At 46.3% G+C, this 18,447-nt stretch overlaps 1 protein-coding gene across 1 annotated transcript in view; it reads right to left on the bottom strand.

The window, feature by feature from the left end:
* The window catches only part of MTOR (mechanistic target of rapamycin kinase), a 118,111-nt gene that overhangs the window by 68,946 nt on the left and 30,718 nt on the right, over positions 1 to 18,447 (bottom strand). Inside the window, exons 20-28 of the mRNA XM_084786680.1 lie at positions 14,025 to 14,111; positions 11,708 to 11,875; positions 10,972 to 11,084; positions 10,612 to 10,774; positions 9,127 to 9,219; positions 7,526 to 7,672; positions 2,913 to 3,055; positions 947 to 1,109; positions 691 to 836 (exon numbers count right to left, since the gene is read on the bottom strand). Of these exons, the coding sequence (XP_084642806.1) occupies positions 691 to 836; positions 947 to 1,109; positions 2,913 to 3,055; positions 7,526 to 7,672; positions 9,127 to 9,219; positions 10,612 to 10,774; positions 10,972 to 11,084; positions 11,708 to 11,875; positions 14,025 to 14,111 (1,223 nt within the window). The remainder of the gene's footprint in view (positions 1 to 690; positions 837 to 946; positions 1,110 to 2,912; positions 3,056 to 7,525; positions 7,673 to 9,126; positions 9,220 to 10,611; positions 10,775 to 10,971; positions 11,085 to 11,707; positions 11,876 to 14,024; positions 14,112 to 18,447) is intronic.

Genomic DNA, 18,447 nt, shown 5'->3' with positions numbered 1-18,447 from the left:
GCCTGCAATTCCTTCCTTCTTTCTTTCTTTCCTTTTTGTTTTTTGTTTGTTTGTTTAGTTTTCTCTGTGTAGTCCTGCAACTTGCTTTGAAGACCAGGCTGGCCTTGAACTCACAGAGATCCACCTGCCTCTGCCTCCCAAGTGCTGGGATTAAAGGCGTGCGCCATTACACCTGGATGCTTGTAAATTCTAACAGCACAAAACTTAAGCAATTTTCCTTTCCATACCCAGAAGACCTAACACCATCTTAGGAATCTGGAGGAAATATCACTGCATCTCAAACTTTGCTCTTTATAGTCACAGGACTACAAAGGAGGAAGAGCAGACACTAAAAGACACAGCCTGCAAACCTCACCCTGCCTCTGGGTGGCCCCTGCAACCCGGGAATCAGGGCGCCCTAATCCTACTCAGAGCATTAGCTAACCTAGACACCCACCTGCCTTTCCCAGGTGCTGTGGCCAAAGAGCTGTTTCTATGGATTTCAGTGGAACAAGAAAAAATAGATTGGAAAACAACAGGAGTATGGGCAGTAAGGATTGACAGATGTGACAACTAGGGCTTGACAGCCACCTGTAAGCATATATTCATATGCGCCAGCAAGACATGATGGCAGATGTCATATAGCTGAATTCTCCAGCTGACTGCAGTGAAGTGGGGCAGTGGGAGACGACAACAGTGCTCCCAGCCTACCTGATGAGGGACTCCAGGATGGCAGGTGTGGGTCCCTTCTGGAACTCCAGCTCTTTGTAGTGCAGTGCTTTGGCATATGCTCGGCACTTGGCAGCTCGCTCGCCCAACAGCACAATGCCATTGTCATCTCTCAGTGGCAGGGGGCCCTACAGAGTAAAGCACAGGAACGTGGTAGGTGGAGCACAGAGGCTGCGTGGACGCCCTCCCCTTCCACCAGCTCCTATCACTGTCCTCTGGGACAGAGGGGACGTCTCACCTTGTCACTGTGTTCCATGAACTCAGCCAGGTTCAAGAGGGTTTGCGTGACTTCGGCGATGTCTTGAGAAGTGAGAGCCAACTCAATGCTTCTGATGAGCTCATCTTGTTGGTCTTCATTCAGTTCAGACCAGCAGGACACAAACGCAGCATTGAAGAGATCCCTGTAAGCACAGGGGACAGAGGAGGGTGTTAGAACACACACACATACACACACACACACACACACACACACACACACACACACACACACACACACACACACACACACACACCCTCTGCCTGGTGCCACAGGTACTATCAACCTGTTTGTGGTACTGCAGTGCTGCCTGATAGAATTTGCTGGATGTTATCTTAACCTTCCTCAAGCAGCATAGTAACTGCTGGTCATTAAATACCTGACTATGGAGAACAAGGAGGAAAGTTTAAATTAAAAGAACCGCATGTACCTACTGATTATTAATCATTTTGTTTGTCTGAGCCAGGGTCTCACATTGTAACACAGACTGGTTTCAAACTCACAGCAATCCACCTGCTTCAACTTCCCAACTGCTGTGACTTCAGGCATGCATCGTCAAGCCTGGCAACGCCAAGTGTATCTTTTAGGGCAGGTACACTGGAAATATGGGGTTGTGGGATGGGAAGAGAACGTAGCAAACTAGCTTGTCTTCACAGTTCTGTTCCTGGCAGTTTCTCCTCCCTTCTAAATGAGCAGATTTAGGAAGCAACAGTCCTTACGTGATCCTTGGAATACTTCCTGGACAATGTCCAAATTCTTAAGATCAAAAATGGCAAAGGCAGCATCTGTTACTGCTTTCCAAGCATATTCAGAATGTTTCACTGGATAATTACACAAGAGAGATGACAGCAAACCCAAAGCACCAGCAGAGAGCATCTACACAAAGGCTTATAAGACTTCTGGCCAGTCTCCAACAGAAAAAGAGCTATTTCCAAGATCACACCACCATTTGAAATCACCACAGTGTCATGTGGATGGATTCCCCCCACATCTAGCCTCTACCACGCCTTCCACTCCACTCTTCTGGGCACTGTGGCCTGTGGGGGGAGGGGACTGGAAACTGTACCCTGTCCCTGCAAAGGATGGGTTAGAACTTGATGCTTCTTCACTTGATGCTACACATTTCAAGGTTAAGTTAGACCAGTGAGTATAATTTTGGAATTTGGTAAGAAAAACAGAAAACAAAACAAAACAAAAAAAACCACCCCAAATTTGAATTTCTAATCTGACTGAACAAGTCTAGCGTAAATGAAGAAGAAATAAGCTTTCCTTATCTACTCAGAGGTGACAATGGATCCCTGATGTTTAAATTTGGGAGTAAGTTAGTAAGCACCCATAGCTTCTCTGGGAATGACATTGTGCTCAGAGGTGACCTGGGCAGAAGAGTGACATGGGACATCAGCTGGGCATGTGTAAGCCACACAGTAGAGACAGAGAACTTCTAGACATGGTTTTTCAAACATTAAAAGCAAAACCAAACTGGCTGTAGAGATGGCTCAGAGGTTAAGAGCACTGGCTGCTCTCCCAAAAGTCCCGAGTTCAATTCCCAGCAACCACTTGATGCTTAGAACCATCTGTAATGAGATGTGGTGTCTTTTTCTGGCATGCAGGTCTACATGCAGGCAGAACTCTGCATACATAATAATAAATAAATCTTTAAAAAGCAAACAAAAAACCAAAAACAAAACAACAACAAATCCATAAAATAATTTAGAGGATCAAAGCTGTATTCTTAGAGCCCATGACTACTACTAAATATACACAGCAAACCAGCTCTGCTGACAAAACTGAGTAAGATGCCCTGCTTCTGCAGTCAGCTAATGAAAATGGTTGTCCATTAATTAAATTACCATTTTATGCTTTACTATAAACAATAAATGTCCAAAAGAAAGCCTTGCACACGAGAAGTGGAGGCAGGCAGAGAGCGCTCTGGCTCATCCTACCACACCTGGCCATTGGGTTGTAGGCCTGTGCCAGGGCCCAGCATGAGCGCAGGGAAGGCGATGAGGAGTCCTTCAGCAGCTCCAGACTCAACCGTCTCAGCCACTCCAGCCAGTCGTCTTTGGAGACCCTCCTGGCAGCTCCCCAGGCCTGCAATAGCATAGGTGACAATGGGAAGCCATTAGCTTGAAGGGCCAGTTGCAAAGCACTGCCACCTATGTCACTGCTCTTCTACTTTGGTTTGTAAAATCATACCTAGTATGATAAAGCTCCTCCAGAGCATAAACAAGAGTGGTATTTAATTAAAACACACAAAGCAAAAGCAGTGGCCTCTGTAAGCAGCAGAGTATAGGATGGGCCATTAGCACTGGACTCTGCAGAGCCAGCATGAACAGGTCTGTGACACTGAGTGCCTTCAATGAAGCCTAAAGGCCGCCTGCAGTGCAGAAGTGAGCTGGGCACTCTGCACAACTCATCTGACAGAGAAGAATCACTCACAGATAGAAGGAAAGTGGCCAGGTCACAGCTAAGGCCACAACAGATGGACCAAGGGGCTTTACTCAAAGCAATAACCTCTCCAGACAGCAAGTTGGCTCTGTGGAGCTGAGGTGTGGCTTAGTGGTTGAGATCCTCATGTGCGAGGCCCACGGTTCCATCCCTGGCATCACAAAGTATTCCTGGGCAGCCTGGGCAGGTAAGTGGGAACTCCAGGCTCCCGAGCAGTCTAGCGTAAAGGTCAAAGCCACACCAGGAACTCAGAGCCTTGAATTTAAGTCTCAGTTATGTAACTTTTGGCTCTCTGATCGTGGCAACTATTTAGTAGCCTATGTCTGTCTCCTTCTTTATAAAATGAACGTGTCAGCTTCCACTTCATAGAGCATCTTAGGGATTTACTAATACACCTAAGAACTTTAGCAGTGCTTATCACACTAGTGTAGTGTCTGAGTGTCATTGTACCACTGTACCTCAAAAATAAAGAGATTTGATTCCCAGCAACACAGAATAGAAGAAACTTCAAAATTTTTGATAAATGCATTAACCCCTAGTTATTATTACATAACTATATGGAAGCATATTTTTACTTTCAACAAAACGAATTCAAAAGTCAACTATGGACCTAGGATGGTGGTGCACTCCTTTAATCCCAGCAGTCAGGGAGGCAGAGGCAGGCGGGTAACTGTGAGTTCAAGTGAGTCCAGGACAGCCAAGGCTACACAGAGAAACTCTGTCATGAAAAACCAAACACACACAAAAAAGTCAACTATGGAGGGTTTTTGCTTAGGATTTTGGAACTTCATCTGTTCTCTTGGGAAGATAAACTAGAAATCCTCCTGTTGTTGGGTTGTTAAAAGTTTATGTCAATTTTCTAGGTCCTGGATAGTGGGGCTGGGGAGATGGCTTCAGTTAAGAACATATGCTGCTCTTATAGAGGATCTGAGTTGGCTCCTAGCACTCACATCAGGCAGCTCACAATGACCTTTAACTTCAGCTACAGGGCATCAGATGCCCTGTTCTGGTGTTCATGGGTACCCATACGCATAAGCACGTACCCACAAGCAAACAGACACAAATACCATATATATATATATATATATATAAAATTTCTTGGGGCTAGAGAGATGGCTCAGAGGTTAGAGCGCTGACTGCTCCTCCAGCGGTTCTGAGTTCCATTCCCAGCAGTCACATAGTGGATCATAATCATCTGTAATGTGATCTCATGCCCTCTTCTGGCCTGCAGATGTACACGCAGGTACAACACTGTATACATAATAAATAGATAAGTCTTTAAAAAAAATAATTTCTTAAAAACATTCATGAAAGCTGGGAATGGTGGTGCACGCCTTTAATCCCAGCACTCAGGAGGCAGAGGCAGAACTCATCACTGTGAATTCAAGACCAGTCTATGTACAAAGGAGTCCAGAACAGCCAAGGCTACACAGAGAAACCCTGTCTCGAAAAACCTAAGCAAGCAAACAAACAAAACTCTGTCTCAAAAAGCCCAAACAAACAAACAAAACAAACCCCCAACCATTCCTAAGGAGACATTCACAAAGCAGAGAAGAGTTCCAGAGTAGGGGGGACTGCCTGGACAGATGCTCTGAGCCTCTGTTCGGGTGCAGATATACTTCTGGCCTCTTTGCCTGTTTCCCCTTGTGTGAGGTGTTCCCAGGTAGTCCTGATAACCATGTGACAGTGCTCTGTGACTCATAACCTTGGTCTTCCTTTGAAGTAGCAATTGGCAAGTCCCCAGAGGAAAGGTAGCACTCCTACTAGCCCATGGACGTCTGACCCCTTTGATCTTAAAGCAGCAAGCATTTCTTAGCTTCTGTGGAGGAGCAAAGTTACTGATAAACCTCTACTGTTTAAGCTGGGTGTAAGAGAAACGGTGACAGAGAAAGGCACCAGGTAGACATGGGACCTGGCACCTGCTTAGTCTCCAGAGATGTTGGATGCAAAACATGTGGAAAATCAGCAGCCTGGCGTATTGAAAACTGGTAAAATAACTAAGGTTATTCTGTGCAGGTTCTCCAGAGAAGCTTTAAAATGGCTTGCTTTTAGGAAAATATATGATGGTATACATGGCAAAAAGCTGGCCAGCAGAGACAATTCCGTACTTAGTATTAGCGGCAAAGTTATAAAAGTTAGATCTTCGCTGGGCGGTGGTGGCGCACGCCTTTAATCCCAGCACTTGGGAGGCAGAGGCAAACTCGCTGTGAGTTTGAGGCCAGCCTGGTCTACAAAGTGAGTCCGGGACAGCCAGGGCTACAGAGAAATGCTGTCTCGAGAAACCAAAAAAAAAAAAAAAAAAAAAAAAAAAAAAAAAAAAATCAACCAAAAGTTAGATCTTCAAAGTGTGGTCCATGGGCCGGAAGTATCACATTCATACCTGAGAGCTCATTTAAAACACAGTTACCAGGCCTGACCTCAGACATTCCACACCAGAGTAAACATTTTAATAAAGTCCCTAGAAACTAGTAGGCCCAACGGGGGGCAGAGAGTCAAAACTAGCAAACAAACACAAAACAAAAACAAACAAACAAACAAAAACACTGCTTTAATAAAACAGCCCACATCAAAAGCTGGGTATAGTGGCGCAGACCTTTACTCCCAGCACTCAGGGAGGCAGAGGCAAGCAGATCACTTTGAGTTCAAGGCCAGGGCCAGCCTGGTCTACAAAGCAAGCCCACCAAGGCTCCACAGAGAAACTCTGTCTCAAAAAAACTAACTAACTAAACTAATCTAGCCCGGGTCTATTTAATGCTAGCCGCTTACCACAGGGCTTACCAGCTGCTGTGCTTTGACTATGAAACGCCCCACAGGCTCAGGTGTTTGGCCCCTGGCTCCCTTGCTGGTGCTGCTGCCTGGAAGGCTATAGAACCTACATGAGGACAGGAGTCACTGGGCGACGGCCTTCGGTGTCATCACTGCCCCACTTCCTGTCTGTCTCTGCTGAGTGTGGACACGATGTGACCAGCCAGCTTCCTGCTTTCTGTCTTGCCTTTGCCCACCATTATGGACCATGTCCCTCTGGAACTGTAAGCCAAATACATCCATCTCCTCAGTTGCTTTAGCTGGGGTATTTTACCACAGCAGCACTGTGGAAAAGAAACTGAGGTGTCAGCTATTCTCACGGCAGTGCTATTTGCAACTAAAGGTCCCCCTACTGAAGTTCTGAGGAAACACAAAAGGTACCTTTATTTTCTACATTTAAAAAAATCACAGCTAAATGTGGCTGCAGAGATGGCTCAGCGGCTATGAGCACTTACTGCTCTTGCAGAAGAGCTGAGTTTAGTTCCCAGCAGCCTCAGGGTGGTTCACAACCACCCATAGCTCCACTTCCAGGAGAGCCAGTGCTTTCTTCTGACCTCTGCATACTCTTGTGATTAGGCAGTAGGTGGTACAAATACACACATGCAGGCAAATACTCATAAAATAAAAGGAGTAAATCTAATAAATTAAAAGTGGCTCCTGCTGCAATCCCAGCATGTAGGAGGCAGAGGCAAAAGGAGCATGAATTAGAGGCCAATCTGTGCAACAACAACAACAACAACAACAACAACAACAACAACAACAACAACATGTCTGATGAGCAGGCAGGCAGCACATGCCTGTAATGCCACCAATCAGGAGGATGAGGCAGGATGGGGCAGGAGGATGGCTACAAGTTCAAGGTCAGCATAGACTACATAGTGAGTACAGAACTAGCCAGGGCTGCATAGTATGACCCTGCCACAAAGCAACAGCAACAAGGATCCCAAAACAAAAAACCAAAGCAAACAAGTAATGTAGAAGAGTTAGACACAATGTCCCAAGTTCATGATGTTGAGATTTTTATTTATTTTTTATTTTTTTGGTTTTTCGAGACAAGGTGTCTCTGTGTTGGCCTTGGCTGTCCTGGACTTGCTTTGTAGACCAGGCTGGCCTCAAACTCACAATGATCCACCTGCTTCTGCTTCCCAAGTGCTGGGATTAAAGGTGTGCACCACCACACCCGCAATTTTTTTTTTTAAACAAAGCTCATTGGTTGGTTTAAATTCAAGGTAGTAAGAGATGAAAATTTTGAATGACAGAGCAAACCAGAGCTGTGCTTCCCAATCCCCTTGGAAACAATGGACCTGCCTTTTGGAGGTTGATGGTGCTGACGTGCAACTTCTTCATGGGTCCCGTTTCAACTGGTCCACTGGCCAGTGCATCTCCTTGGCTACTCCTTAGCATCCGATGCTGGTAAATCAAAGGGTCTTCTTCCTCATCAGCAAGTGTGTAACCCTGCAAGCAGAGATGTACTGAAAACACCTCCATCTCCACTAGATGCTTCCAGCTTACAAAACATTCCTGAACCTCAGATTTCTACCTGGAAGAGGCAGAATTTCAACAAGCAACACACACACACACACACACACACACACACACACACACACACCTAAGCTCCCTGTGGGTCACTGACAAACCTTTAATGGGTAAGGCATAAAAAACAGGCAAAGGCAAACTGTGATAAGAATAAAGTGGTCAACTGTTGAGAGCACAAATGGCACACACCTTTAATCCCAGTACTCGGAAGGCAGAGGCAGGCTGAACTCCGTGAGTTTGAGGCCAGCCTGGTCTACAGAGCGAGTTCCAGGACAGCCAGAGCTGTTATACAGAGAAAATCTGTGTTGAAAAACCAAACAAAACCAACCATCCAACCAAAGAAACAAACAAAAAGTCCTGGGCTGGAAAGAAGGCTCAGAGGTTAGGGGCACTGACTGCTCCTCCAGAGGTCCTGAGTTCAAGAGTTCAATTCTCAGCAACCACATGGTGGCTCACAACCATCTATAATGTGATCTGATGCCCTCTTCTGGCCTGCAACACCCATATAATAATAATGATGATGATGATGATAATAATTTAAAAAAAATAATAACAATAATAATAATAATATCCTTCACAGGCTGGGGATACATATATATATGCTGTCTCGAGAAACCAAAAAAAAAAAAAAAATCAACCAAAAGTTAGATCTTCAAAGTGTGGTCCATGGGCCGGAAGTATCACATTCATACCTGAGAGCTCATTTAAAACACAGTTACCAGGCCTGACCTCAGACATTCCACACCAGAGTAAACATTTTAATAAAGTCCCTAGAAACTAGTAGGCCCAAAGGGAGGCAGAAAGTCAAAACTAGCAAACAAACACAAAACAAAAACAAACAAACAAACAAAAACACTGCTTTAATAAAACAGCCCACATCAAAAGCTGGGTATAGTGGTGCAGACCTTTACTCCCAGCACTCAGGGAGGCAGAGGCAAGCAGATCACTTTGAGTTCAAGGCCAGGGCTTTGAAAAATATATATAATTTTTTTTTTTAATCCTTCACAGGCTGGAAAGATGGCTCAGAGGTTAATAGCACTGCCTCCTCTTCCAAAGGTCCTGAGTTCAATTCCCAGAAACCACATGGTGGCTCACAACTGATCTGGTGCCCTCTTCTGACATGCAGGCAAAACACGTATACTGATCTAACTGGACTGAGGCCAGACTCTTTAGTTCTGTGCTATGTGTGGCTACTTTTCAGCCACATAGGCAGAAATGAGAAGCTTCAACTGAAACCACACAGCAAACAGTGCTGACATGTCTGCCAGTCCTACTCAGGGTTAAAAAGCTAGACATGGTCTGCCCTTCGCTATGACAAGAATGCCAAGCAGGAGAGATGCCGAGGACCTTGGAGCAGAAGGGTACCTGCTCACCTTGACGATTCTGCAGATAAGCACATCGTAGCGCTGGTGGTTGATCCGGTGTCGCACTAGGACTTTATTCACCATTGGAATGAAAATTTGGTACTATGACAGAAAGGAACAGGACAGCAGAAGCTATTATTCTGAGAACACATAATAGAGTGCACTGCTGTACACCACTGTATAGCTTTCCGTGCTTGGCTGGCTCTCTGCTAGTCCCTAGAAGTCCTTTTCCCACCACCCCAGCTATAATTCCAGGCCAGTTCCCCATTGCCTTCTATTTGGCTTTCCTCGGTGGCCAGGGTTCTTTGCAGTTCATTTCCCCACATATCACTGACAATCATAATTTAAAATATTATCAGCTATCAGCAGATGGAGCCCAAGATTCTGTATTCCAAAGACGCTTCCAGGCATAAGGATTCTGATGGCGCTTACCTTGGGACCACTTTTTGAGATCCTCTGCTTTACATCCTGTCTAATCTCTAAGACCTTTGCTAAAAGTACTCCCACATCACTGTGGGGATTACTCTGTTCTCCAGCTGTGCTACAAACTCTTGCTGCCCACCGCACCCTGTGTACTTGGAGCTAAGCATGCCTCCAGGTAAGCATGCCTCCAGGTAAGCATGCCTCCAGGTAAGCATGTCTCCAGGTAAGCATGCCTCCAGGTAAGCATGCCTCCAGGTAAGCATGTCTCCAGGTAAGCATGTCTCTGGAGCTGGGGTTACTGGAGTCAGGTCTCTGTTTAAATGACAGCCCATCTGAAAAGTCTTTCCTATCTACCCTGAATAGAACAGCATTTCTCCCCACTTTTACCTAGCACACACACACAGTGTGTGTGTGTGTGTGTGTGTGTGTACTCACTTTGTTTCCCGGGAATGTATGTGCTATAAGAACAAGAATTTGAGCTGGGTGTTGGCCCACGCCTGTAATCCCAGCACTCAGGGAGGCAGAGGCAGGTGGATCTCTGTGAGTTCGAGGCCAGCCTGGTCTACAAAGCAAGTCCAGGATAGCTAAGGCTACACAGAGAGATCCTGTCTCAAAAAACCCTCCCCCCCCCCCAAATTTTTGTTTTTCTGCTTTCCTTTCGAAAAAAAAATTTTTTTTTTTTAATTTAAATCTCAGCAACAGGGTCTCGTGTGCCTCAGGCTGTAGCTAAGGGTACTCTTGAATTCCTGCTCCTCCTGCTTGCACTCAGGCTTACGCTGCAGTGGGCTGGAACCCAGGGCTTCCTTCATTATCGAGGTAAGCACTCTACCACCTAAGTTTCAGCCCCAGCCATTTCCTGCAAGGTTATCTCTTGAACAACACTTAACCCACGCAGGTGCTTCAATTAAAATTGAACAAAGAAGAACAATAAAAATGAAAACAATTTCCTATTCTCCACTAGTGGCGGAGGCTTATACACTGACCTATGTGCTAGTAACTGGTAATGTTCACAGATTTTTTCTTCCCAAAAAAGGTACAATAACATGGGTCCACTCAGGAGTCCCATCTTACCTTCTTCCCCAGTTGGAAGACAAGTGAAGACAGTGTGTCCATGGCTGTGGAGCGCAGCTCTGGGCTCTGGTCCAGTGTCCGAACAATAGGGTGAATGATGCGGGAGGCATAGTCAGTGAAATCTAGGGACTCTGTCAGGCGGTCTACCGTCTCCAACGCTGCCCTGCAACAAGAGCAAGCTGAGTAACAACAGCACCGAGGAATGGGAAGGAATGGCTGTGAGGTGCTGAGTGAATCCCAGATATACAGCCCAGAAGGGCAGCAACAAGATCTCCATAATATGGGTCATTTGTGAACTAAAATAATGGGCAGTGAAAAAAACAAAACCACGAAGATGGCCTGGCAAAACAGGGTGCTTACTTCCTTGATGGCAGTGGGACTTCAGGAGCATCAAACAACTTCACGATTGGAGGCAACAACAAATGCAGATAGTCATCCAGGTTGGCGCCAAATAGCTGGATTGCTGCCAAAAGCTGCAAAAGTGAGCAAGAGCCTGGTGGTGAACCAATACAGAAGGCACCAAGTAGCCCAAGACATGCCTGGAGCAGTATATGGAAAACTCAAAGCTCTTCAGGGATGCTAAAGAGCCTTTGTCCACTACAATCTTTCTTTCTTTCTTTTTGTTTTTGTTTTGCTTTGTTTTGTTGAGACAGGGTTTTTCTGTGTAACCTTGGATGTTCTGGAACTCGCTCTGTAAACCAGCTTGTTCTGAAACTCAGAGTTCCACCTGCTCTGCCTCCTGAGTGCTAGGATTACAGGCATGAGCCACCACGCCCAGCTGGATGACATTGTTTCTCCTTATTTTATATGAGTACATGCGGCTTTGCTCTCTCTGCTTTATTTCAGCGGATGTGTATCAGGTGCCAAATAATAAAGCTGGCTGGAGAGGAGCCTTTACTAAGACCACTCCATTAAAGGAGACAAAACAGACGGATAGTCAAGTGAAGATTGAACATTCTGGAAAGACACTGCAAGTGCTAGGTATCCGTATTCCTGAGACTTGGTCTTGTTGAACACACATCAACTTGTCACCCAGAACAGGGTCTCATGGCTCAGCCATCATGCATGGACTGTCTGGAGGGCCCCACCTGCTTACCTTGATAGAGACGATGCGGCCCTGGCTGTTGTCATGCATGAAGACACGCAGCATGTGCGGGATAAGCTGGGGCAAATAGAGCTTAAATTCCCCTCCAAGAGCCACCACAATCTGCTCAATGAGAAGAATGATTGTGCTCTGGATTGACGTGTTCATGACCCAAAATTCCTACAGAGGGGGAGACAGAAGGGCAGTCAGGGGCTCGTTTGCTGAGAAGTGAGCCTAGAAATGAGACGGCAAAACGTAATGAGCCGCCTGCCCAGAAGACCTCTTCCTATCATCCTCTGCCTACATGGCCACAGCCACGGGACAAACGAAGCTGCGCTTCCCACGTGTGGATGGCAACTCCTCCAGGCTGTGCTCGCTCAGTTGTCTGCCTAGAGCCCCACTGTTTGCTGAGTTATGCCCTCGCCTGTCACTCTTTTGGACCCCATTTTAGTTTTCCTTCCCAATATGAAAATTTGCTCTGCAAGTCTCTCCAGCTAGACTTGGACTATTTAAAGGCAAGAGACTAGCCCAACTCATCTCTGATCCCTAGAACCAATCCGGGCACTTGGAATACTCTAGTCATTAAACTATCTACAGTAAAACACCACTCAACGAGCTCTGATGTGGTTTTGACCCATATGTTACTAGGGTTCTATCTGCTCTCTCGGAAGACAACTCAAGCATTAACAAGATTTCATGGCCTTTCGGGATTTATTACTTGGCTGGGCAGTATGTGACACCTGTTCCCTAGAAAATCTGTCCATCAGGCCTGGATACCACAACAAAGTAGATACTTTCATATCCATGCAACGACAATCCACAGAAATTACTGATGTAAGATCCTAGCCAATGACTCCAGATTCTGCAAACTGGCCCAAGTCTGACTCCATGAAAGCTGTCACCTCAAAGACAGGGGCCTACAGCTTTGTTTACAGCCTCTGGAGCAGGAGCCTGGATGGTATCGGACACTCTGCCGTGGTGGCAGCACATACATATCAACACTCTCAGGCCCTGACCTCTGCACGTGGGCAGTCAGTAAGAACACGGGGAAACCAAAGTAGGAAGTGCTGCTTAAACTTGCAGCTGGAAAACACACTCTCTAGAAAACCCGTGTTTCTCTCAATAATAACAGTGCAGGTTTTAGGCCTCTGCTTGTCTGATGTTCATTCACGTGGACTGCACTGCGCGCTCTTCAGAGAAAGTTTCCAAACTATATCACCACGGGCTCTTCACAGAGGTTTCTTTACTCAGAAGCCAGCAGCCTGCCTAGGGATGCAGGCTACATCATTGCTTACAGACTGTTCTCTTCTCGGGCTCAAGGGAGCTCATTAACACGTCAGGATCAACAGCCAAAGGAAGAGCACCTGCTGTATCTTCTCCGCTGGGACGGAACTGAAGCTGCAGTCTGCAGGCGAGGCCCCTCCCTGAGCCCCTGTGCATTGGTCAGACTTCTTTTAGGGAGGCTGGAGGGGGTGGTGACGCAGAGGGCTTCAGCTTCCTACCCTGAGCACACTGTTTCCTTCCTGTCTTCCCTTTCCCAAGGCCATTCATGGGGCAGTTAAGCATTTGGCTTAACTTTTCCTTGTACTGAGGCCTCCATGGTAGAAAATGGGAACACAGCAGCTTTTAATGATTTATACATGTAAAGGCTGTTCTGTTCTGAACCCAGGTGCTGGGAAGTTCCTCTGGGGGAGTCAACCATTTTGATATTGGCCCTGCTGCTTTTACCAAGCTAACTACAAAGCAACTCTCCCCAATGCAATCATTTAAACTGCACAGAACAGTAGAAAATGGTGTTTCTATTATTAGGGTGCTTCTAGCACCTGCTTAATGCATGCTATGAAATGCAAGGCCCCAGCCCTTCCTCAGATGCCACTGACATCATGCGACATTTATGTCTTTGGAGGTTGCAGGGCAAAGTGTTACCTTGGTCCTCAGTGCCCCTTAGGTGACCATGGTACTTCACAGGCCTAGGAAAAACCAATCCCCACTCCCCTCCTGAGCTCTGGAGGGAATAGGAAAGCACCGCTGCAGTACTGACGCGATGGTGCTTTGTTGTGTGTTGAGCAAATATTCCAGAATGTCTCTAGCAGAACAACTACTTCAGGGTTTCTCTTCAGACTTCACACTTGTTCTTGTACTTGGAGCTGGGAGCCTGCAGCATCAGTCCCCACCTACTCTGCTCCTGCGCATCTAGTGGCTGACAGACACTGTAGAGCCTTACGTCCACAGGAACTCAAGAAAGAAATCCCCATGTTATTCAAACTCATTGCCGGGCATCCCTTGACCCAACTGCAGATGAGCAGGAAAAGCAGTAACTTGTACTCACTCTCATGAGGGTAACTATTTCATCCATGTAAGGACGGATGTGGCTCTTCACAAAGGACACCAGCATTCCCAGCTGCTGGAACAGAAACTGAAACAGACAAGATCAACAAGTTAGCAGCTGAAGGGTGCAGAGCCCACAGGCTTACCCACAGGCAGGCAGCTATGGGGTTGGTTTCCATAGCATCCCATCCACTGAAATTTAAGTATGTTTAAAACCTGCAGTGGTGAAGGGGCCGGAACCTTACACACTAGGACAGCCAGTTACTGCACGGCAGGAGCTCACAGCCAGAACTGCTGGTTCACACTGCCGTGCCACCTCCTGTACCCCGCCTCTCAGTGGGAAACTGCGGACAGCAGCACTGCACTCTCAGACTGTCCCAGGTGCTACTCCAGGCCCTACGAGCCCAGCACCAGAGCAGGGGCTGAATGTGCTCTGCCCAGTATGAATGTCAGGCGCATAGGATTTTTAGTTATTAAAGACTTTAAAAAATGAGCATGAGGCCAGGCATGTGCCATACACCTTTAATTCTAGCACTTGAGAGGCAAAGGCACTTCAATCTCTGTGAGTTCGAGGCCAGTCTGGTTGATATAATAAACCCCAGGACAGACAGTACTACATAGAGAGACAAACAAACCAAACCAATACCTGGCATGAAATTATTAGCCAACTACAAATGTAACTTGGCCCTAATTTTGCTACTACTTAGTTTCCAAAATATGGGTGTAATGGTACACACCTTTAATCCCAGCACTCAAGGGACAGAGGCAGGTGGGTTTTAGAGTTTAAGGGCAGACTGATCTACATAGTGGGTTATAGTCCAGCCAGAGCTACATACTGAGACTTTGTCCCAGTAAATAAATAAAAATTAAATATAAACTCCTCATTGTGGGTATTATTACCAACTTATAAGTAAGAAATCAATTACTTTTTTTCAGACAGTATCTGTCATGCAGCCCAGATTGGTTATGACCTTGCTGTAGCTAAGGTGGCCCTGACCTTGCTGTAGCTAAGGTGGCCCTGACCTTGCTGTAGCTAGGGTAGCCCTGACCTTGCTGTAGTTAAGGTGGCCCTGACCTTGCTGTAGCTAAGGTGGCCCTGACCTTGCTGTAGCTAAGGTGCCCTGACGACCTTGCTGTAGCTAAGGTGGTCCTGACCTTGCTGTAGCTGGGTGCCCTGACCTTGCTGTAGCTAAGGTGGCCCTGACCTTGCTGTAGCTAAGGTGCCCTGACGACCTTGCTGTAGCTAAGGTGGTCCTGACCTTGCTGTAGCTAAGGTGGTCCTGACCTTGCTGTAGCTGGGTGCCCTGACCTTGCTGTAGCTAAGGTGTCCTGACCTTGCTGTAGCTAAGGTGCCCTGACCTTGCTGTAGCTAAGGTGTCCTGACCTTGCTGTAGCTAAGGTTGCCCTGACCTTGCTGTAGCTAAGGTGCCCTGAGCTTGCTGTAGCTAAGGTGTCCTGACATTGCTGTAGCTAAGGTGGTCCTGACCTTGCTGTAGCTAAGGCTGCCCTGACCTTGCTGTAGCTAAGGCTGCCCTGACCTTGCTGTAGCTAAGGCTGCCCTGACCTTGCTGTAGCTAAGGTGCCCCGACCGTCTGTCCTCCTGCTTCCATTTCCCTAGTGCTGGATCTTGGGCATGTCACTACTACATCCAGCTCTCAATTAGGTCTTAAGATAGCTCAAAGAAATTATGACCCCAAAAGAGCAACAAACTCAGAGAGTCCCTTAGCCCAGGCTAGCCTCTTGTCATAACAGTGACGTACTGAGATCATAGGTGTGAACCACCAAACCCAGCAGGTGGCAAACTAAAACTGTCAGAAGAGATGCTACCCACTAAATAAGCAGGGACCAGGAAGGGCTATGGAAAGGAAGCCCTGTGACTTTTTTGTTTTGTTTTGTTTTTTTGAGGCAGGGTTTCTCTATGTAGCCTTGGCTGTCTTGGACTCACTTACTGGGATTAAAGGAATGCGCCACCACCATCCAGCTTGCCCTGCGACTTTTGAGTTGAACACTCATCTTTGCCATATTTGTAACATCCTTTGACTATGACAGGTAACCCGGGACTTCACAGCCCTCTCTGTTCCTCTCCAGTAACAAGGCTGGACAGAATCATGCACTGCATTCTTTTCTTCATTTGGAAACCCGAGTCCCTTGGGGACGAGTAAACAGTGTTGCTTTGAACAGCCAGTACAGCATGCTTGTGTTTACCATACTCAGGAGGTGGAGGCAGGCAGATCAACAGTTCCAGCTAGCCTGGGCTACATAGTGAGCTCAAGGCTACTCTATACTATTTAGCAAGACCCTATCACAACAAATAAATAAAATATTAAGTTATACACTCTTGGGTCTCATCACTTGCAGAAATGAGAACAAGACACAGAGTCAGGCTCATGGGCAGCCCAGTTTCCTAACAGGGAGACTCGTGGCTGCTGAAGTGTTGGACCCAGCACAGCCATCCTACCTATCTCAGCCCCTCATGGGGTCACTGCTGCATTTTAATGGACAGGATCACGGAACAGGAAACTCTAGACATAATGGTTTGTCAGCTAAATGTGTTACATGAACCTGAAAGAATGGAAAGCCTAAGCCAGAGGCAAAGCAGGGCGCTAGAGTACCAGGGGTCAGGAAAAACCACGAGACAGACACAGGGACGAGCCTCCTGGTTCCTGGCCAGCCTGGGCAGGGAAGCCAGACAGCCAATGCCTGAGGAGTGGCCACGTAAAAGCATGGAGTGCCTCACGCAGAAGCAAGACTCGCAAGTCACCACCTTTTCTTCTCCCTTAGATTCTTTCCAAGTAAAATAAAGGAGAAAAGACCAATGTTGTTGGTTTATTTAGTGATTTACTTAAAGCACAGCTTGTACTGCATATCTGTCATGCATAGATAAGAGTTCACCTGCTACCTGGAACCGAATGGCCTGGAGAAAGAGCTGAAACAACGGGTTGTGTATGGGTTTCTGAAACACAGCAGGCTAAATAAATCTCTGGAATCTCCCACTGCGAAAAACTAGAAATTAATGCATTAAAAAAAGAATTATCAGAATCTTTTGTAAACCCAGAACTTTAATGGGATATATCTTAAGAAAAATATGGCAGTAGTGGCACACACCTTTAATCTCAAAGCTTGGGAGGCAGAGGCAGGAGGATCTCTGAGTTTAAGAGCAGCCTGATCTACAGAGTGAGTTCCAGGACAGCCAAGACTACACAGAAAAATTCTGTCTTGAAAAACTACAAGAGAGAGAAAGAGGCAGAGAGACACAATGAGAAACACTGAATTCCAACAAAACAAAAACCCTTCTACTGGCAAAAGGAGACAAAGAAATTGTCAGTTTTAATGTGAGGTCTAGATAGAAACCTCTCCTGGAAGAGTTGGCCATTTCAGGCCTGCTCTCAATGGGCTAACTAACTACTTTGGTGGCCTGGGAACCAAGCCAGACCTTAACTTCAAGTTGTTCTGGGTCACTTGGCTGAAGCACAAGCACATTTCTCCTCTCTGTTCCCAGATGGTCCAGAGCTGTTTCCGGGAGTGCTTAAGTGAAAACGACTTACAACCACAAAACATCCAGAAAGAGACCACCACGAAGAACCCAGAGAAACAAGAAGCAATGATTTAGGCCAATCATGATTTAGGGAAAAATAGCTATCATCACACTGAAAGTGTGAGTCTGTTAAAAATGCTTATAGAAATCAAAATAGGAATATAAAACACAAGCAAGGATGGTGGCACATGCCTCTAGGCCTAGCACTTGAAAGGCAGACGCAAGTGGATCTCTGTGAGTTCAAGGCCAGCCTACTCTATAGAATTCCAGGACAGCCAGGACTACATAGAAAAACCCTGTCTTGAAATGCAAACAAACAAAAAAGGAAACCAAAAGTAGAATGCAAAAGATAATATAAGAAACAAGAACTCGGGGCTGGAGAGATGGCTCAGAAGTTAAGGGCACTGACTGCTCCTCCAGAGGTCCTGAGTTCACTTCCCAGCAACCACATGGTGGCTCACAACCATCTATAACGTGATCTGATGCCCTCTTCTGGCCTGCAGACGTACATGCAGCCAGAGCACTGCCATACATAATAATAAATAAATAAATCTTAAAAAAAAAAAAAAGACAAGAACTCAGCAGGACATGATGGCTCAGCACTTGGGAGGCAAGGCAGATGGATCTCTGTGAGTTCAAGGCCAGCCTGGTCTACAAAGTGAGTTTAGGCCAGCCTGGACTGTTACACAGAGAAACCCTGTCTTAAAATCAAAGCAGAATAAAACAAAACAAAAGAAACAAGAACTTCACCACTAAAGAAAAGCCAGGTAAGCAGACTTGTATAGGACAAGAAGGAAGTACACCTAAGGTGGCAGAAAGAACCCAAATCCAACAGAACAAGGGAAGCAGCTGGACCAGACGCACTGATTCCAGGGCAGGCTTTACTGTA

This window comes from Acomys minous, assembly GCF_964271855.1.
Source record: "Acomys minous genome assembly, chromosome: 6".
Classification (NCBI taxonomy): Eukaryota; Metazoa; Chordata; class Mammalia; order Rodentia; family Muridae; genus Acomys; species Acomys minous.
Note: the sequence above shows the minus strand (reverse complement) of the source record. Positions and strands in the feature narration are given on the sequence as shown.